The sequence below is a fragment of the Vulpes lagopus genome, chromosome 15, assembly GCF_018345385.1.
Source record: "Vulpes lagopus strain Blue_001 chromosome 15, ASM1834538v1, whole genome shotgun sequence".
NCBI classification, from domain to species: Eukaryota; Metazoa; Chordata; class Mammalia; order Carnivora; family Canidae; genus Vulpes; species Vulpes lagopus.
Genome location: NC_054838.1, coordinates 48,356,926 through 48,379,745, shown reverse-complemented (window position 1 = coordinate 48,379,745; position 22,820 = coordinate 48,356,926). Strand labels below are relative to the sequence as shown.

The following is a 22,820-nucleotide window of genomic DNA, read 5'->3' as shown; positions in this document are numbered from 1 at the left end:
CTAAGCATGTTGATCTATGCAATTGCACAAGTGGAATGCCCATGAAGCCAGCCTGTTTATTGACTATGAATCCCAGGCCTGTTGGAGCTCATATCTGGTACTTTTAACCCGTCACATATCCTGGGTCCTATTGAATGGGGAGCAAAACTATTTTGATAGAAATTTAAAATTGTTATTAAGACTGGAAATACAGTTGTTGATAACAGTTCTTGGTCAAAAAATTAGACAAATACGTGTTGAAATGTTTCAATGGCCTGTTTTGAACCTAAATTTGAGACTAAATTATTGATTGGAGTGAATGTGTGCTGAAAAAGTAACTTCACATTTGTAAAATCACTCAGAAATTACCTTTCCCTGCTATTTTCAAATCGAGCCTCTTAATTAAGATCATTTTTTTTAAAAAAAGACAAATTTGAAATTAACTATGCAGAATGCACCCATGCATATTATAGGGGTATTTGCATACATAGAATAAACATCAACTATAATGTGCATGATGTTGTCTTTAGCCATGCAATTCTAGTCAGCCGGAAACTAAATGCAGGCATGCAATAGATGGTTCCAAAAATATCAATTCTTAATAAAAAAGAACAAATATAGCAAGATTTCTAGACTCTTCCACCCAAAAACATTTTCTAGGTTTTTGTTAACTAAGGCATTTTATAATTTCAGAAAGAAACATTTGGTAGTATACATCCATTCTTTATATTGGAATCTTCCTTTTTTATTTTATACCTTTTTAGTTTATTGGTTCTTTTTGAAATATACTCATCTAATAACCAAAGTGGAGGAATCATGTTACAATAAATATTGCTAAATACAATAATGCTAAAATGTTCAGATCATTGAATGGAACTTTTTAAATTACCTTCAGTAATTTCAGTAATTTTTTGCCTACTTGCTAAAAGGGATTTCCAAGAAAATATTGGTTTCCAAATATGTCTTGAGTTACATTAGTGTTTCTATTTATGCAAAGTGAGCAATGCACTCTCATAAAAAGTATGTTTTCAAACAAACAGGAAGCCAAATGATGGTTTTTCTTGCCCTCTTTCCTTTCTTCTGCCCTCCCTCCCTTCCTTCTTTCTGTTCTCTCTCTTTCTTTTTCTCTCTCTGTCTCCTTCTTTGATGTGGGTCCTGGGGAGGCTGGAGGTGAGGGATACCACTTGGAAGAAAGATGTGTTGGAACCTGCAACACTACATCGCCTTTTCCTCTACCCAGCGGTCCACAGATCTTTACTCTAGTGATTAGAAGAATAACTACATGATTTAAACATTTCATAGAACTTAAATTTAAGTTTTAAAGTGTTTAGAAATAGACTGACTTCAAAAATCAAAGATAGTGAAAATTAACAAATATTTGAAGATCCTTTTTAAGTTAAATAACTATTTATGCCGCAGGTGTGGGGGGTGGGCAGATAGATTGGATTAAGCTCAGTATGAGTGGAGTATAAGTAATGATCCAGTTGGGATCAGGTGGAGAAACAAGAAGACACAAAATGATCTGCACAAACAGAGAAAGGAGAATTTCTAATTAAAGGTGGGAGCACTCTAAAGTTAGATCCATGGACCAGAACTGATAAAGTTTCTGGATCTGCCTGATTCAGAATAACTGTCCAATTCAGTCTCTTGAAGGCCTGGTTCCCCAACATGTTTTGTTTTTGCCTTTTTTCTTTTTTCCTGAGAGATGCCTGCCTCTGTCATTGTCAGGTGCAACCATATAAGTAGCTTCTATTATTTGTGAAAGTCTTAAAAGTCTGGTTTTATTGTAAACAAGACAACTTGATATAAATTATGAATAAGCTGCATAGTTGGAATTAATTGACACACAGCAGGAGAGCGAAACTGTCCAGTTCACCCTGTTTGAGGGGAAATGCTAATCTTGAACCTTAAACCTGCCTGCTCTTGAGAATCTCCATATACTTAAAAAAATTTAGACCCATCCTAGTTCTGCTGCATCAGAATTTCCAAAGGAAGTGCTCTGTTTCTCTATATTCCTAATAAGATCCATGGATAATGACCACTTTGGGAAATATTGTTGAGTAATGATCATGAGATCATGATTGTGCCCGAAAGTCAAGTTATGGTTGCACGGGCTGTAGAAAGGATTGGGAAATCCAGACTTGCTTTATTATTTTTACTTTCATAAAAAGCATCAACTAAAGAGAGGAGTGCATTTAAAAACTTGCATCTTTCGGAAGTAATCAACAAATGCAAGCTATAGGCTGGAGTGTACCTCAGGGAAGATAAGGCAGCCATTAGCTAGATCAAGTCTGTGAGGTCTAAAGTAGGAGAGGAAAAGAGCCATTCCTGTTTCCCTATGAATCACCACAGGCTTTGGGTAAACCCTGTAGTGCTGCAAAATATGTATGGCTAATCAGGGACTCAAGTCAATGATGGTCATTGGGAGAGAAGGAGGCAGATACCAGACGTGTATCAAAGCTGAAGAGGCCCATATACATTATAAATGACCCTTACAATGAGGCAGGGGGATATGAATTCCCTTTTTCCTTCAAATATAACTGTGTACCCTAAGAACTTTGCCCGGTGGAAGAAACTGGGTAAGGGAGAGTTCTGAGAAAAGCAGAAATAATTCTATTTACAACTTACTTGTTAAGGAATACATCTTGTTTTAATTTCATTTTAAACATCAGAGCCCCTAAACAACTCCGAGAGAGAGTTGGAAATCACTCTAGTAAAATGTGATACACAGGTGCATGTGTGCACACTGGCCCCCGTCTGTCCCCTCCTCCCAGAACACACATACACACACAGAGGACAATCACATAAAATTTTAAATGTTGGTCTCAGTTGGGGGAGGAACACAGTCCTATTGCACACACATGATTTATACAAATATAACAGCACTAATGTGGTCTGCCACCCTCTAAATTTTTAAAACAATTTTATAAAAGTGTTTAAAACCAGACAGGGACAGTTTGGAGAGCAAAGTTATATCAAAGGGTTTAGTTAAAATGATTTACTTGTGGGTTTTAAACAGCATTAAGTGGTTTGTGAAAAGTGTTCTGATTTGTGCTTAATATGGATGGTGCTTAAAAAGTCTGGGCACAGGAAAGGTACACCCCTAGAGACACATTTACCAGGAAAATGTGGGCCTTAAATACAGCTGGGTGTTTGCTTCCAAGACTGTTTTTCTGAGTATTAGCATTTAAACCACCCACAGAGGCTTTGCAGATGCTTCATTGAATAAATGAGGTAGAGATGAGGAAGCTCACACCTCTCATGGCTGCTACTTTTAATTTAGTGACAGACCTGCAAACTGGGTTGACCAGAAAATCAGATTTTAAAGTAGCATGAAAGAAGCTATCTTGGAAATACAACTCCATTTAGTTAATTTTCTTAAATTAAATAAACAAAGAGAATTGATCTTACTTCTCATGACTTTTGAGTGAACCCCATGCTATTTTAATTTAATCATATAAGAGAGAAGCCCCAAATCTTTATGTGAATAATACTAAAATAGTCATAACACTATCACTTCCTTTATTACAACATTTTTCTTCAAAGAAAGTCAGAGCAGCATATGGTGCTTTCTCCTTTAATCCTCATAATATCCTTAAAATGTTATTTTGAACTATTACCATTGTCTCTCATATTCGGGAGGCTGAGTCACCTGGACATAGAAGGTGACAGACCAGTGGAGGATTTGGGTACATGTGTTCTTCCAACAAATTCATTTGTAAGTATTTATTAGTTTCTATCATGTACGGAGCGTCATTCTAAGCTCTGGGGTTGCTGACTAAAAAACAAACAAGGTCCCTGCCTCACAGAAATTATATTCTAGGGGAAAAGATAAATAATGAATGAGTAAACAGACAAACAAGAACATATCAGAGTATGGTAAGAACATAAGATAAAGTGATGTGAGAAGGGTAATTGTGTTGGAGTTTCTATTATTGGAAGACCAAGAATGCCTCTGAGAAGATAAGATTTGACCCAAGACCTAGATATTTAGAAGAAGATAATAGCGCTATGGGAGAACAGTGTTTGAAGCTAGGAAATAGGAGGTAAATACCCTAAGACAGTGATGAGTCTATTATGTACACACCATACATAGTAGGATGGTGGGCGTGGACCTTCATGAGTAAAACCAATAAGATGAGACGAGTAATGAGATGAGAAAAAAAATGCAGCAGTAGCTCATATAAGATCTCATGGTCATAATATGAAGTTTTAATTTTATCCTAAATAAAGGAGGGAATCATTGGAGAAGTTCAAAAAGTAAACTGGCATGATTCAGATTATGTTTCAAATGAAAACTCTGGTTGCTAGGTACAGAATATTACACAGGGACAAGGCCAGATAAAGAGAGGCCTGTTTGGAGGCTATCGAAGACAATACACTGGAAAACACCCTGTGCATTATGTGGGTAGTCTCACAAAAATCTTCTGAGTTAGTTATCACTAGTGTCACCTTACGATTTAGGAAACTGAGATTCAGAAAGAGAGGTAAGCTTTGTATATGAGATACAGTATTGTTTGTTTAAGAGCATAAGCCTTGACTATATATCCAAGATACAAAGCCTGCCGCCATCCTCTACTGTATGACTGTGGTCAAATTATTTCACATCTCCATAGCTTGATTTCTTTTTTTGTAAAATGACAATGAGCCAAAAACCAACCTTGTGGGAGTGAATGAGCTAATATGTGTAATTCAGACATTCCTGGCCCGCTGTAAACCTGTACAAAATTCTATTGATTATTTTCATTGTTGTTGTTGTTATTGCTCAAATCACACAGCTAGTAAAAGATGATGTTCACTTCTATTCAGTTTTTTTTTTTAATTTTCAAAAGTGATATCAACAAATAATGAATATTAAGAAATTGGGGTCCAGGGCAGCCCCGGTGGCCCAGCGGTTTAGCACCACCTTCAGCCTGGGGTGTGGTCCTGGAGACCCGGGCTCCAGTCCCACATCAGGCTTCCTGCATGGAGCCTGCTTCTCCCTCTGCCTGTGTGTCTCTGCCTCTCTCTCTGTCTGTCATGAATAAATAAATAAATCTTAAAAAAAAAGAAAAAGAAAGAAATTGAGGTCCAATTAAACATCTTACAAATAAACAAGCAATTCTTTTCAAGTTGATGTATTTACCAATAACTATCATGAAATGAGGAGGCCCCAAATTCTCTAAATATTATTTCAACTTTCTTCATTTCCTTCTTTCAGTCAACTTTAAAATGTCAACCAGAATCTTAAAATAGATTTAAAAGAAAACCCTCAAAATATACATATATAAAATGATCTTTCTAACAGAAAAACAAGAAGCACAGAAAACAAAATTATAGATAAACCATAAAAATTCTATATATTTTTCTAGAAAAGCACAAACAATACCATAGTCAGATCTATACTAACATTCTCACACTGTCTGCCCTTTTTGCATTTCTACTCACTTGTATGCACATGAACCCACATGTCCCACAATACATTGAAAGCACCTTTAAAAGAAATAACATCTATGAAGCACTATAGAGGCCAAGGGCAGGCCACCCCAAAATGTGCCACTTTAGCATATTAATTATTTTAAATAAAAGTCATTGGAGAAACAACTGGTGCAAGGATATTCAGATTCTCTCTCCTCTGTCCCTCTGAAAGCAGAAAATACTATGAAAAATATGCACCCTATACTATAGTGAAAAGACATCCTTATCACTAGAAATTAGAACTTGAAAGCTAAGAAAGCTACAGAAACAAACCTTATTATATTTTTCTAATCTATTGTTGTGCCCAAGATCGCGAATCCGAGAAACCACCGCGGAGCCGACCCCGCTGCAAACTCCCGAGGGTTTATTACAAGCTCGATCCTGGGTCCAGGTGCACCGACGCAGCGGAGCAGGGACTCGGACCCGAGGCAGGAGGCAGCCGCTTTACAGGGGCCCGTGGCCCGCGGGATGCGCAGAAAGTCGCCCAGTCCTGCGGGTCCTCTGAGCCGGGTCCCGGTTAGGGGTTAGGGTGTGGCCTGGGCTTGACGAGGGCGGGGCGGTGCCCTCAGTAATACACAGGTGGGCACAGGGCGGGGCAGCCCCGAGTCGAGTCAGCCCTGCCCTGCTCGTCGGGGGGGGGGGGGGGGGGCTTTTGTTCAATTTCCTGGGTCCCACATCTACTACCTCCGCCTAAATTCTGCTTAGAATTCCTTACTGATTAAAACTCTCAAACAGCTGCTTTCTTTATCCTGCCAATTCCTCACAAGTTTATTGTGTCTTTGTCTAAAATGTATAAAAATTATCCACTTTGGTTATTTCTTTAGGTCTCAATTTCATTATTGGGCCACTGTGTGCACATAAGACTTTAGTTTTTTCTTCCCATTAACCTGCCTCGTGTTCTTAGTCCAGCTGGAAGGCCTAGAAGGCTAAAGGAAGAACTTTTCCCTCTTTATATTACTAAGTTATACTCCTTGGCACACGATGGGTGTTGTTTACTATTACTATTGTCTGTCATTATTATAAGTTATCTCAACCCAGTGACATTGCCTCTGTGCACAGTGAGGGAGACTGCAAATTCTCTGCATTGTTTGGAGAAAATCCCAAGCACAAACTACTTGTCTCTATAATTGCTTTGTATGGAAGGATGCTCTTCTGGCATCAGAAAAGAGGGAATAAAGCAAGTAACTTTTAGAATATGGGGCCTTGAGTGTAATATAGTTTAGGAAAAGTTATTCATGAGTATATTCAACTGCATATTTTAATTAAATATAGATTTTTAAATGGGAACATTACTCCCAGAGGTATGTTATTTGTCCCTCCCAAAACTATTCCAAGGCCTCCTATTCAGAAGTAACTTCCTTGGTGTCCTTGTCAATTTCTCACTCTTTGTTTTGCTATATAGAATTGGAAATTTTTTTGATTCTGTATTTAGAAACTTATTTAAGGCCTCTAAACAATTCAAGTAGTTTTTCTATAGATTATTTTGAAGTTTCAATGCATCAAGTTAAATATTTTACCAATAAAAAAAAAAAATATTTTACCAATAAAAAAGTTTTGTTTTTGCTTTCCAATTCTCATACATTTCTTTGTCTTCCTGAGCTGGTGGGAACTGCTATAGCAGGAACTCTTGTCTATTTCCCATTCTCAAAAGGAATGCTTCTATCTTACTATTCTAACTTTGTCTATCTATCTACGTATCTATCTATCTATCATCTATTTATCTATCTATCATCAATCTATCATCTGTCATCTTTTTATCATCTATTAAAAGATACCTTTAGAGATTTCCTTTTATCCCATTTAGATGCTATGAGATTTTTTTAAAATCATAAATAAACGCATTTGATTGAATATTTTTTCAATTCTATTGAGACAAACATCATTTTTCTATTGAATCTTTAATATGGTAAATTATATTAATTGGTTTTCCCATATTAAACCAACTTGGTTTCCTATGAAGCTCAACTTTGTTACACAGTATCTTTTTTCAGATTCTGCTGCTTTCTAATTGCAAATGTTTCATTTAGAACTTTTATGTCTATGCTCATGAAAGTGATTGATTTGTATTTTTATGTCTCCTACTCTCCTTAATAGATTTAGTTAGTAAGGTCTCTTTTCTATACTATGAAATAACCGTGTAAAATTAGAATCATTTATTCTTTGGTAGGACTTTCCAGTAAAAGTGTCTAGGCTTGCAGGCTTTTGAGTGTGTGTATATAAATGTTTTTTAACTTTTAACATAATAGACTATTGGGATTTTCCAATTCTTTAGAGTCAGTTTGGGAAATTATGTTTTATTTATCCATTTTATATAAGTATTCAACTTTGTTCACACTCACTTATTCCTTACATTCTTTTATTACCTTTTCATTTTGCAGAATCTGTGCTTCTTTCTCTTAATTTTTTCTCTTAATTTTTAAAATATTTTCCCTCATTTTCTAGATCGTTAGAAATATGGGACTTTTTTTAGTCTTTTGAAAGGACCAATATTTGGCTTTATCAAATCTTACCATTGTGCTTGATATTTGTTTATAATTTAATTAAGTTTTATTTTTATTATTTTCTTGTTTACTCTCTGTTAGTTTAATTTTATGTTCTTTTCCTAACTTCTTTAGATGCTTAGTTCTTTAATTTCAGTTTTCTACTTTTCTAATATAATTACATAAAGCCATAAATTTTCCTCTAACTTCTGGAATACAAAAGTGATATGTTAAATTATCTAGAATAGTAGATTCTCTTATTTCTTCTTATAGAACTGTTAATTTTTATTTTTCATATTGTGAGGCAATGTTATGAGATAGGTACAGATTGAAAATTGTTGTTTGGTCACTCTACATATATATTTTATAGTGACTATCTCTGTGCTTCTTGTATAGTCTATTTTTCTGGTATTGATGCAGCTAAATACATTTTTGGGGGTGCTTGTATTTAACCAATAAATATTTAACTTCTAACTTTCCTATTTTCATATGCTTTAAACATACGACTGTTAGATTTTTATTTTAGCTCAATACTTATACTAATATCTTAATGATTAAGGATACTTTTACTAAATTGTTTTATGTTCTCTGTCCCTCAAATGAAACATGAAATAATTTAGTAAAAGCTTCGTTAATCATTAAAATGTTAGTATAGATATTAGTATAAAATTTTACACATATATCATGTTATTGTTTTCAAGTCTTTGATTTTCCCCCTAGGCTTTGAAATTAAGGATATTATTGTTTTATATGACAACTTTTGTTTACCTTTACCTACATATCGATACTTCCCTTGCTTTTTGTTCATTGTTGTACCTCAAATGCCTGGGTTCATGTCCTGTGTGGGATGACCTTAACTCAAGTCCTACATTGAACTACATAGTATATTATGGCTCCTGGCCCTTAATCACAACACCTAAGGGGAAGATTTCCCCTCTGCATTCAGAACTAAGACATGAGATCATGAATTGTTCTTATGGTTTTCTGAGTGGATTCATTTACATAAATTTCAGTTTTATGCCCTGAACTTGTCTTTCTTTTTCTCAGCCCACCAACCAATGCTCAGTATCAGCAAATTCCCTGGGTATGAAAATCAACTTCCACACAGGTTTCATCACCAGAATAAGTTCAGATCCTGGCTTTAACATTTCCTCCTGACTTTATTGTGAGCTCATTGATAAAATCAAGACATTTAAGTAACATGTTTATTTATTTTATATTAAGTCATCATTTAATACATATTTTTCTTTTAGGACATTTGGTGCAGTTTTCTGTTATATAAAACTTAATTACAGTTTTTAAAATTATATAATAAAAGTAAGTGTCCCAAAATAGATGTTGAATTGAGTCTTGTAAAGACTATCCTTTGGCTACTAAATTAAATATAAATTCAATCTTTCTTTCCAATTATCCTCAATTTGTCTTCAGATATCCAGTCTTTCCAGCTTATTTCCATTTCTACACATAATCTATACCTTGGCCAAATAATATTATTTACTTTTCATAAAACTGTCCTGGACTCATGACTTCTTTTGCAAATTCTGAACTGTCTTTCTCAAATACATTCTACCTCTGGGGCCCCTGGTTGTCTCATTCGGTTAAGCATCTGACTCTTTTTTTCTGGCTCAAGTCATGATCTTAGGGTTGTGATGATAAAGCTCCATATCAGACTACACACTCAGCAGGGGGTCTGCTTGAGGATTCTTTCTCCTTCTCCCTCTGCCCCACATTTCCCCAACTCATACAGGCTCTCTCTCAAATAAAAATACATCTTTAAAAAGAAATAAAATACATTGTACCTCTGTGTGTCAAAATCCAAAACTCAAGACCATTTCAAATGGCAGTTCATTCATGTTTTCTCTCATTTTCCAATAAGATTTTCTTTTCTTTTTTATTAACTCTCAAAGTTTTTTGTACAGTGGAATAGACCAGAATTGATTTTGAATCTAAAGATAATTAAGCTCTCTTTCCGATTCTCCAATTTCTTATGTGTGTTACCTTAGGAAATTTCTTTGTGACTCAATTATTTTATTTAAAAGAGGAATGAGGTATGCCTGGGTGGCTCAGTGGTTGAGCGTCTGTCTGCCTTTGGCTCAGGTTGTGATCCCGGGATCCAGGATGGAGCCCCACATCGGGGTTCTTGTAGGGAGCCTGCTTCTCCCTCTGCCTATGTCTCTGCCTCTATCTCTGTGTCTTTCATGAATAAATAAATAAGAATAAATAAAACAAGAATGATTATATTTCCTTACAATATTACTTTATTGTGAAGATTGAAATAAAGTAGTGCATACATAAAATAGCCAGCTCTCCATAAAGGGTAGTTATTTTATCATTATCTTAAATATCCTCTTAATAATACCTAAATATTATCTATTAAGTATCCTGTGCTAATAAGCCTATGTTATTATTACCTTAAATATCTTGTGTTATAGTTATCTATGCATTAGTTTTATTGCCTATTAGGCAGGCCTCCTTTGGAAATGGAAGTCTCTCTTATTTGTCTTGGAATGACTGGTATAGTGTCTTACATTCAATTTATTTTGAATAAAATTTTGTTTACGCTGAAATAAATCGAATTGAATAGAAGAGTGTCTAGATAACATGATATTATGGAAAAGAGAAGGAGAGCTACCATTTACAATTAGAAAGAGAGAAAAAAACAAACCAGTACCCTGAAACCTCCATATACAACTAAAAACATAGCAGTCATCTTATATTTTTATATCTATCTATCTTTGTATCTATGTATTTATCAATTCATAAACAATTCTGTTACTCAAGCAAAACAAAATAAGCATGCTAACAATAAAATTTGTTTAGGTTATTTTTATGAAAATGATCTGCAGGCTGTTTTTTATTATCATCAAGGTAATCATTCTAATTTCCATTATGAATCAACCATAGTTTAATTAGATCGTGATTTATGCAAAACCTGAAAACAAGTGACTATGTAACTCTCAGAGGAAGCTAAAAACCTCCATTATAAAATACTTTCTTCTAAACATTCTCAGAATCTTATCTCTTTCACTACTGTATACTCAATGAAGAGTCACTTGGGAAGGTAGGATCAGTCAGTAGCATATACAGATGCTTGTGTTCCCAAGTATTTTAGATGTTGTTTGTTATAAGGACAAATTAAGCTGAAAGTTGTAGTCTGGGGGGCTTTTGGAAAAGAAAAGCCTTTAAGCAATTAATGAATTGTTCAACTTGTGCCTATGTGGAGAGCATAACCAGGCAACTTATGCAGCAATTTATAGTAACTGGGGTAAATGAACCATTGTTAGAAGCGGAATTTATTAACTGTTTGCTAAATTGGTAATTAGCTAGTGATCTAATGCTACAAACTGGAGGTCTTCATAGCACAACAGAGCCAGGATTTTCTTGTGGTCATTTACAGTTTAAATTAACTGACTTCTTCAGTGTTATCTCCATTGGGAGTTAAGGCTTGTTTTGTTATATTTAACTTTTTTGTTTAAAGTGGAAACAAAAACTGGTGGTAAAATCAGGAAAAAAAGGTTGAAAAGGAACTTTTAGATTTTATGTAACCTTAAATTTGGGAAATATTATCAACAAATAATTTGAGGCTTTCTTACATGCATGTCTTCTGTATTCAAATAGATGTCATTAATCTGAAGATTTGAAATCAAATTATTCTACTTGATCTCATTTGAATCTTTTGAAAATGTGAGAGTTCTTTTGCTTTTCCATTCCCATTCAAATGTTTGGCATGGTGTGAGCACATTGTTACTCAGTAAATTTGAATTATGTGGGGTTATTTATTGTCTGAAGAAGATCAACTTTAGAAACATTGAATACCTCTCAAAACAGTGTAGATCTATCATGGGAAAATTATAAAAGCACAGAGCAAAAAATCATAATAATCCCATCTTTAGAATTATTTTGCCTATAATATTTCATCAATTGATCAATGTATTATTGAAAAAATACAATAAATATTTCTTAATATTTCTTATTTCTGGTATTTCAATCAATACCAGATTAGTCTAGCTTATCAAAAAGTAAAATGTGGAAAGAGAAAAATAAAGGTAAAATGAAAATTTGGCCATTGTGTGTTAGTTTTCAGCTGGGCACCATGTCTCTTACTGTAAGTAAAATTATATTTAAATTAGATTCTTTATTTGGATGATTTTTTTGACTTTTGTGAGGAATATGTGTGTATGTGTATGTGAAAACACCTTATGAAGTTGATCATACAGCTTCTGAGTATAGACTGGGAAGCTGAATCCTTATCACTCTGAGAAGGAATTCTATCACTATTCTCCAAGTAGATTGAAGTGCAGCATCATTGCTAAACAATTGATTGTTAGTATCATCACAGAATCATTGACTAACAGCAAGCTTAGTTATAAAACTTGTGATAGATGACTTTGAAGAAGTCACTTTATCCTTTTGAGTTTAAACTTCAAAATGTATATGTCAGAGATGACAATATCTAAATAAGAGGGTTGTGAACTGGAACATACTGAAACTAAATTAAAAGTCAGAATTTGACTTAAATCATTTATCTAACTTCCCACTAACTGCAGCATCTTGGTAATTATGTCAGCTTGAGCATTTCCAGTGGTGAGAAAACTTAAAGGAAAAGTTTTCCTTTGAGTTAGGATTTCAAATGTTATTGAGGGGCCAGCAAGCTACGTGGAAGTAAGGAGAGAAAGGGTGGAAGTTTGAGTATAGGTTATCAAGTAAGAAAATGAAGAATCTGTTTTGAGGAATTGTGAGTATCCATGTAGTTTGAAGTTACAATATTTAGGATTTTTTTGTGGAGAGGACAGAATTGGGTAGAGACAGACACATGCAGAGAGAAAGATAGCTGAATAGTTAATAAATCCATGCTGGTAATACTTTGTGTGTTTTATTCATAACTCCATTCCTACACCAAGCATTATGACATGTAGGTCCTTAAAATATTAGGTAGAATCATTTGAAATTCTTGTTTTTCACTCATTTTTAACAGACAAAAAATGGCATATAATTCACATTTCAACCTTATATTTATTAGATAATTAATGAATAAATGTGGAAAAATATGGACAGCCTCAAGTATACTCATGGATTATGGATGTATTCAATAAAAGATTCAGATCAGTAGTTTCAGCAGGAGGATGACACAGTCGAAGCTGTGCTTTGGAAAGATTCTTCTGGTTTTATGGCAAGGCATGGTTTATGTAGGGAGGGAGAAGGAGGAGAATGAAAAGCGTAATTTAGGATGTTTGCTATTTGAGATTTTTTAAAGACCTAAAATTCAGCATTGTTTAAAAGAAAAAGAAGAAGGAAGGAAGGAAGGAAGGAAGGAAGGAAGGAAGGAAGGAAGGAAAAGAGAGAAACCCAGGGTGAATGGTTAACCATATACTTCAATTAGTTTGAAAATCTAATTTTCTGTTGAGTAAAGGTTTGTCAATTGTCCGAGTGAAGGTTTGTCAATTGTCTGTTTGAAAGAATGGTAGAATAAGAGAAGGATATATTCGAATGGAATTAAAATGGAATCTCTAGGGCAAATTACATCAATTCTTCTGTAATACACCTCTACAAGACTAGGCCAAGGAGTTTGAGTTGTTTTCAAAATCAAGTAATTTCTCTCTTTGAAGATGGAAAAAATGTAGCAGGATGGATTAGTATTTTTATCTTTTCATATGTTCAGATCAAAACTAAATTATTTGAATTTTATGATTAGAAATATATGTGATTTTAACTTAAGAAAGTTTCTTCTACAAATTTTATTTTTTTTTTATTTTTTTTTTTCTTCTACAAATTTTAATGTTTACCTTAACTTTCCTTACAGATTATAAGCACAGGGTATAAATAATTAGTATTTATACTAATTAATATAAATTAGTATAATAATTTGCATTGTACATACTACTGTATATGTACAATGACATACAATAATTATATACAACTTGTAAAATACAGAAAAGCACAAAATTACAATTGAACATAATCCATTTCTTCGAGATAACCTGTAAACAACTTATAATATATTTACAGTCTCTGTGCTTTATACTCTTTTGTGCCCCCATGTTTACCAACCTGGTTTTATTTGTTGGAAATGGTTTTTGGTTTTCCTTATGTCCCTTTGCTATTTCTGTCAGTGCCCCAGAGTCTCTTCCTTGGACATAAATCTTGGCACTGGTCAGTTGAACAAACCCATATCAAATGTTCAGAGGTTAGTAGAGCTCTAATGCAATTGAACTAGACTAAAGCAAAATGTTCCTTCTCATCTTCTCACATCTTATGTAGAGGTAACGTGACTCCTGAAAATTTTGAAACAGTGTGTAATCCTTCTTTGGCTAAAAGCAGTATATATAATTATACGATTTCCAGAATCCATGAATTTCAATATTCTTCATCTATATTCAGTACTCTTCAACTATATCACTGCTTATTGACATCATTGTTTATTTATGAATCACATAAATCCTACGACTTATGTCTTCTCTCACACCATGCTGGATTCATAATCTCCAAATTTATTTTGAATTTAATGTTGATAGAGTAGAATAGGGAGAGTAATGTTTTGCCACCTTAAAATCGGTTTCTGTGCAATGCAGGTTTTCAAGCCAAGCTTGGTAGTGAGGCTCAATTACTGAATTTAGCAGAGGGAAATAAAGTGGAGGTTACTGAAAGATTCCCTCTACTGGTTCTTACTGATTTTTCTGAGTTTCAGAGGTCTAGACTTGAACAAGTTATTGATCATTTCTGAATTGAGCCCATTTTTACTCGAAGGACTGATCCCTCTCAGAGTCCAATAATTTATCTATATTCATAATTTCTAGTGCTGCTAGACTGCATTTCCCCCTTTTTGTATTTTTACTAGCATTTTAAAGGGAAGGTGGTGAAGGTTAATCAGGCAAAGGTTTCTGCCATTAGTTTTCATTGAAACCAGAAGTCAGCATCCTAACTTCATCCACAATGAATGTGAGGTCATTTTCTTCTTTTCTGTCATCTCCTTAAACTTGATGGAGCTAGGGAACAGCAAGTCATCATCCTTGAATGATAACACATTGTATATTGTAAGCAGTTCATAGATATTAAATATTGTGAGGGGATCCCTGGCAGCGGTTTGGCGCCTGCCTTTGGCCCAGGGCGCGATCCTGGAGACCCAGAATCGAGTCCCACATCCGGCTCCCGGTGCATGGAGCCTGCTTCTCCCTCTGCCTGTGTCTCTGCCTCTCTCTTTCTCTGTGACTATCATAAATAAATAAAAAAATTAAAAATAAATAAATAAATATTGTGAGGTCAGTTATCAATCTTCTCTTCCTTTAGATAAATAATGTCATCTTGATCATTTTATTTCCCTTGAAAGCATAGATTTTAATTTACAAAGGAAGTGAAGTGACATATTATTGATATATGAATGCTCATTTTCTTTCATTATACAATTTCTTAGACACCAAAAAAAGAAAAGCCCAAACAAAACAAAACAAAAACAAACCTCAAAACAAGTTATCTAGGGCCTACATTGTTCTGTGTTCTTTTTTTTTTTTTTTTTTTTTTTTTTTTTTTTTTTTGTTCTGTGTTCTTAACATGCAAAAGATATTGTCACAGAGGAAACAACAAAACAGCTTGTTCATTAGCAAACACAGCACGTAGATGGAAACAAAAGGACAGAAAAAAGATCCGAATTATCCCTATGAATTCCTCTTCTTTAGAAAAATAATACCCTATTTCCCCCTCAGTAACCATATCCTTTAGGACATGCACTACATATAAATTTTTCCATATATCTGTGAATCAGTATGTAAGCCTGATCATTTTTGCCAAATAAACACAACATGAATTCTCACTTGAAGTCAACTAATGGGTACTTCAAGGACAATTTTCTGCATGTGTTAAATGAGTAAGTTGAAAATTTCACTGTTCTGAAGCTCCTTTGGTGAGGATGGGGATATTACAAAGGACTTTGGACAGTCCCATAAAAGAAAAATTACACCATAATACTGTCCCTCCATAGGATAATTTTTATTTTTTTATTTTTTGGATGCAGGATTTCTTTAGGAGACATTTGAATTATAGTCTATTATCTCTATAATTGGTAACCCCCTCTGCCTAGAAATGAAAACTGGTTCTTAAACCAGTTTGGTATTTCAAGAATTATAAGTAATGTTTAAACATGTATGGCATATTCCATGGCGTTTCATAATAATTTATATATGTGCAGATGGAAGGGAAATAAAACAAAACAAAAAACCTGTGTCTTTACCAAAAACTATGTATTCTTTATTTTAGCCAAGATTGTCCACAAAAAGTACAGGAAAATGAACATGTAATAATGAAGGCTTAATATTTGTGCACTGCTGGAGTGCTTCTGGGTGATTATGTTTTAACAAAAGTTAATGGCCAAGTAATGGAAATAATGAGCTGAAGTGAAAATCCAATATGAGTTTGATGAGCAGAACATTTTGAATGAAAGTATACTAGAGGAAAAAATCTCCATGGAACATTTCACATCTTAGTACTCCTGGAGCTTATTAGTTTAGTATGAAAAAGGACATGATTGATAAATCTAAATGGATGTGTGCTGATGATCTCTAACAGTGATGAGGCAAAACCTGGAGTTTCCTTAAAAGAAAAAATAAAAGACAAAGACAAAGAGTAAAAAAAAATCTTTAAAAGGCTTCTCTGTTTTCATTAACTCTCCACATGTATTCACCTATTTGCACATGGCCTATAATGCAGACTATGGAACAACTGAATGTTCAGTCTGCTATCAGAAACTATCTGAGAGATACCAGACTAGGAGTAGGAAAGGCTGATGAGAATGGCCATGCCAGGAATGATGATGTGTAGATTTGAGGCTCTGATGGACAAATAATGTCAATTTAAAGACATAGATTAAGGAATAACATATTTATCACATGGAGGACTGGAAAGACTCCTTTAATCCCAGATAATAACTCAAATCTTTAGAATCCATTCCCTTAATTACTGGAGAAAGAAAGGGGAGTGGTCAAACTTTCTGATAACAGAAATATGCATTAGTATTCAAAGAATCAAAAGTTTGAATGATACCATCATCATCACCACCACCACTACCATCAGCAACAGCACATCAATATCATCACAAATAACATTCATTGAGCATTTATTACATCAGACAGGGTACTTTACAAAATTTATTTCAAGTCTCACAATTCAATGTGGTTATTCTTTTGAATTCAAATTTTATAAGTAAGGAAATAATTTTATAAGTAAGAAAACCTCATAGTCTACAGGATAGTCAGGGCAACTGAGTCTTGCTTTATACATTGAGTTATACTGTCACCCACAATGTTAGAGTGCTTCATAAATTATAAGCGCTATGGATTTATTAGCAGTTATAATCATTATCAATACTAATATGATTTACTGTTTGAGAAGCAGTTCATATTGAACATTCTGTGATATAAACAAGAAATAACTACACAGAACTCAAATTCTAATATAACCTATTTTCATATATTCTTTATTTGCATCATTCAAAACAAAATGAATGAAATATTTTGTAATATATAAGTAGGTAACTTCTTTGTTTTTTATTGGCAACTTCTTTGTTAATCAGAGTTCTTCTAAAATTCATATCATGTTCTAGTTACTACTCATCAAATTTTAAATTTTAAGATAATGATTTATGTATTTCTTTAGTAGAGCAGATAAATATAAAAAAGAAAAAAAAGACAAAGAAGATCCCCTTCCAAAACAAACAAAAAAAAAACAAAATTTGAAAGATTCAATAAAAATTTGGCAGAAAAAGAGAAATCAATATGACCTTTGGTATTCTGTTGATAAAACAAATAATCAATTGTTAACTTTTAGTTGTTATAATATTGTTGTTATAACATTGCATTTACAGTTTAGAGTTAAATTGCAGTTGAGCATAGGTTTAAATTCTATTTTTTATTTTTATTTTATTTATTTATTTTTAAAGATTTTATTTATTTATTCATGAGAAACACACACACACAGAGAGAGAGAGAGAGAGAGGCAGAGACACAGGCAGAAAGAGAAGCAGGCTCCATGCAGGGAGCCTGACGTGGGACTCAATCCCGGGTCTCCAGGATCACGCCCTGGGCTGAAGGCGACACTAAACTGCTGAGCCACCCGGACTGCCCTAAATTCTATTTTTTAATTTGAGTTTCTGACATGCTTTCAAATAATAAAATGTCATACTTCTGCAATTAACATCTTTCATTACAATGTGCTATTGCTCTGCACATAATTTTATGCTTTTTAAAGTGCTGTATTTTTCACTTTGAATGTTTCTTTTATAATACGTTGTTATTTTTTCTCCTTTCTTCCAGTATAATACTAGTCTCTATAGCCCACATAGGAAATTGCCATTTGCTGTTTCAATCTTTAATTTGAAATGAATTCAAAATAATTGAAAATTGTGAATGAGAGACAAGACCAATTCATTTAACATTTTTTTCAATTATTATAGGTTGATGAGTGGAAAACCTAATTGATGTAGGTCACATGAATGATAAATATACTTGTATTCCATGAAAATAAACCATGATTTGAATTTGTATTCCTAATGTGAAACATACATGACACAAACTTTTCAAAACCTTAACAGTTTTTTAGTACTTCCTTTTCCACTTAAATTTATATTCACAACTCTTATCAGTTGGTGTGCTTTGTAACAGAGAGAAGTGAACAAAAATTTCTATTAAAAAATAAAGTGTCATAAGTAACTGATATTCTATTTTAAAAAAATTTATGTGTACATTTTAAATTTTAATTTTCAAATTTCCACTCATATTTTTATAATGCATGATTTTTCATATATCTACATATGCCTTCTCACACTGCTTGATGGAATTTGTCTATTGTTTAAATCTTAGCCTCTTATTTTAATATTTGGATGTTTAATATTTTTATATCTAAATAGAGTTTATTATTCATAAAACCGGGTATTACACAATAAAGTAACAAATTGTATATTGGTAAAAACAATATTTTGAAACAATATTTTGCAAGTGTGTCTGTCGATCTTAAGTGTAAAGATTCCTCTGGAATTATTAAATTGAATCAGTTTACAAGCATTAACATATAGATCAGAGTTTACAAACAATATACAGATTGGAGTAGGCAAAATGCTGATTATATGTGGTCCAGTCTTGCTTTTACTTGAAAAATAAAAATACAAATATTGGGGCAACCCTGGTGGCCCAGCGGTTTAGCACTGCCTTTGGCTCAGGGCGTGAATCTGGAGACCCAGGTTCGAGTCCCACGTCAGGCTCCCTGCATGGAGCCTGCTTCTCCCTCTGCCTGTGTGTCTGCCTTTCTGTCTGTGTGTCTCTCATGAATAAAAATAAACTCTTAAAAAATACAAATATTTCACATTTTAGCCTCCTTCCTGAATGGCACTTTGACCAGAAGAATTTGACCTTTGGAAAATAGAGTGATCTGAGTTTGAAGGTAGTATATTTGTCTCACTAGTCTGAGGGGGACAGAAGTGAGGAGAAAAGGAATCAAGAAAACTGGAAAATTTACAAACTGTTTTTCAACTTATGGAAAAAAAAAGTTTAGTATGTTTATATTTATTGCAACAGAAAATTCATAATACGTTCCTCTCTCAATATATTTGCTTTGACAAATGAGATGCTCCCTAATTTTTAAGGCTCATCATAAGATGTCTATGAATACTTTTTGAGGAACATTCTATGGTGAACTGAAATAAATAGGACAAGACTCACATGGCACCTACAAACAACACAAAGTAACACATTTCAGATGTAGTGGCTTGCACCAATATGACAAATATATTTTGATGATATAAAAATTTTTAGTGCATTCAGAATAAATGATAATCAATTTAAATTATTTGATCTTATTATACAAAAATATTCTCTTCTGCTTTAAGAATGTGCCAGGTTTTGTTTTTATTTGTTTGTTTAAATTTCTATGAGCATCAATATAAAAAAATTTCAATTCTACTATATGCAATTCAACCAAATACAATTCAATCATAAGATAATATTGATCTCACAGTTTGTGATTTTTGCCCTGACCCCTGCCCCAAGGAACAAAGATATTTTCTTTCAAAACAAAATACCCAACATAACCCATTTCAATCCCAGGTGGTCACCTTTTCCAGGCATAATAGATCCTTGTGCCTGAACTAAACCCAATCAGTCTGTAAGTTATTTAATCTGAAATGGGTTATTTAAGTCAGTGTTTCTCAGGTTAGAATGGGAAAGAAAAAAAATTTCTAAAGAAAATTTTCAAATATTTCAAAATATTCCCAAATTACTTAAAGAATTATTCAAATGGACTCCTGGCTTATATTATCTTATACTGTATGATAACTTAGATCCAGACAGACATAAAATAAGACATAAACTCCTTATCCTTATAGCAAATGAAAAACAAACTTTTAAAATGACCTATGCAACCTTATTATTTCAACATGATGGAAGATATTATTTTGTCAACGTTGAATCACCATTTGCAATGCCAATATGTTAATGATTAGTAGAGCTTGGGCTTTTGAATTTGGCATACATAGTCCTATGATGATTTGACTCTCTCATAATTTTTCCCCATTTGTACTCCTATGATGTCCTTTGGCTTTGTTTACTAAAAACAAATCTTTACACATTAAATATTCCTCTGCATATTTTTAATTTGCCTATGGCAACTAAAGTAACTCTATATTATTTTGCCTAAACAAGACTGAAGAAACCCCAGCAAACCCAGACACAAATCTCACTTGAAAGTATTCTGCCATAAAGTCATTATCCAAAAGATCCATGCTTATATCATTTTAAAATATTAACCTTAAAACAATAACAGAAACTTTAAAACTTATAGATAACTTGTGAATTTCCAAATCAGCAGATTCAAGATGAAATAAAAAATAACTAGCTTAATGAATGTGTTTTTTTCTTCATAACCTGGTGAAATTCCCATTGGTGCTAAAACACCATGGAGGCAAAGAAGTCTGACCATATTGATTGAGATAGAACTTTGGGTTCTTTTCAGTCACTATATAGACAAAATCATATTTTAATCTGTTCATGAAATATTCAAAATACTGCAAACTCTTTCTTGTATACTCTGTATCATCTGCAACTTCAAAAAGTTTGATTTTATGAGTTTGAATTATGAAATAGACCTCTAACCTTTTATTCTCTCTCACTGCTTTATCTCCCTTCTTCCAAGAGATGGTTGGTTTTGGAGAGCCTTGAGGTTTGCACTCTATGACGACTTCTTGGCCTTTGGTAACAATTATTGTTTTCTTCAGTTGATTCAGTGCAAAAGTAGGAGCTGAGGCTATGAAAACGAAAATGTTAATTCTACCAGAAGCAATGGCAATAACCTTTAATAGATGATTCATCAAGATTTTGCACTCTTGTAGGATACATTTCTAATAAAATCACAGGAATCTACACATGTGAAAGGCACTAACTCAAAATTTGAAACTAATTAATTGATATCTTATTGGCTGCTTTAATTAGCAGGTAATGGTTTCTATGCTGTGGGGCCCATAGACAAAGGTTGTTTCAAAATATGACATAATTTAAAAATGATTATCAATTTTACTTGTAAAAGACTAATGAGCACCTTGAGCAGAAGATAAAAGGGCTGGTCAAAAACATCTATTTGGGGCTTTCCTTTAGCCTCAGAAAAGCTGTCCTTTTCTTATAAGGATGATGATAATGGTTGATATCCTATGATGAGAAAGTGCTTTACCTTGGATTGTTGTCTTTACCTTGGAGTGTTGTTTTGCCTACTCTCAGGTAAGAGCTTCATGAGTAAATATTAAGCATTGTTATGGGAACATGGAAGGGCTGCTGGAAATGTACATTATGATCCCCTGCCCTCAACATATTCTTTTTTGAAACTTAACATATATTGCTTAGGTGATTTTTACATATCATAGAAAAGATATTGTATAAACCTATTAAAACTAAAGTTAGAAAGACCTTATAAGGAAAAGTTAAGGGAAAAACTGTATACAATGTAAACTTGTCCCCTTAAGCTTAAAAAACATGTATCAGCAAAACACAGTATTTCAAGTCATAAAATAGGTTATTATAAAGCTTTAGTATAGTAAGAATTATAGCATGAAAAGAAGCTACACATTCTTCCTATTTATCTGCTTAGAAATTGTATACCTAGAATCTTCAGCTCAGCACTGGCATAAATGGCTCCATATTTATTCTCGGCCAAACACTGATACATTCCAGCATCTGATTGATTCACATTGTGGATCATCAATACTCCATTAACCATCTCAATCCTATTCTGTAATAAAATAAAAAAGTAGGTATAGAAAGTGAATAAATCATACAGATTTTGCAGTTATTCTCTCTTAGACCAAGGGCCAAAAGCCTCCAATGAATGCAGTTGAGCATTATTTGACAACTTAGCAATACAAATTTACTGTTCATTATTTTATGATAAAATACCTTTTGTAAATTATAATTATTTCTTGGTCAGAAAAGATATTATAACTATATTTTCCTGTAGTTATTCTTATGAGTTTTAGTTTTGTTTTTATACTGAGAAGCTTTTGTTTAGTATGCTTGCTCAGTTTGTGAAGTATAATCAGCAGATGAAACTTTTATTTGAATTCATTTTACAGAAGAAGAGGAGGTTCACATGTGGCATTTGGTAATAATTGTGACTATAGACAAGTGGGATCAAAGTTAAAAATAACCCAACTCAAAACAAGAATCCCGTTACTATATTAATCTGGTCAGAAGTTTGCCTTTTTCTCACCTCCCAACAAATTTAGAAAAAACTGCCTACTAACTGGAATCTGTATAAAATTATTAACTATGTTTAATATTAATATCAAACATATTAACTTCATTTTTGGATAAAATTTAATAGAGAAGTCAAAAAAACTATGCATGTGCAAATTGAGGTCAAGTGAAGCCAAGAGCACATTTC

The 22,820-nt window shown here is 33.4% G+C and overlaps 1 protein-coding gene across 1 annotated transcript in view; it reads right to left on the bottom strand.

The window, feature by feature from the left end:
- Positions 1-22,820, bottom strand: part of CNTN5 (contactin 5) — a 497,758-nt gene that overhangs the window by 246,174 nt on the left and 228,764 nt on the right. Inside the window, exons 10-11 of the mRNA XM_041729931.1 lie at positions 22,040-22,169; positions 21,044-21,194 (exon numbers count right to left, since the gene is read on the bottom strand). Coding sequence (XP_041585865.1) covers positions 21,044-21,194; positions 22,040-22,169 — 281 coding nt within the window. The remainder of the gene's footprint in view (positions 1-21,043; positions 21,195-22,039; positions 22,170-22,820) is intronic.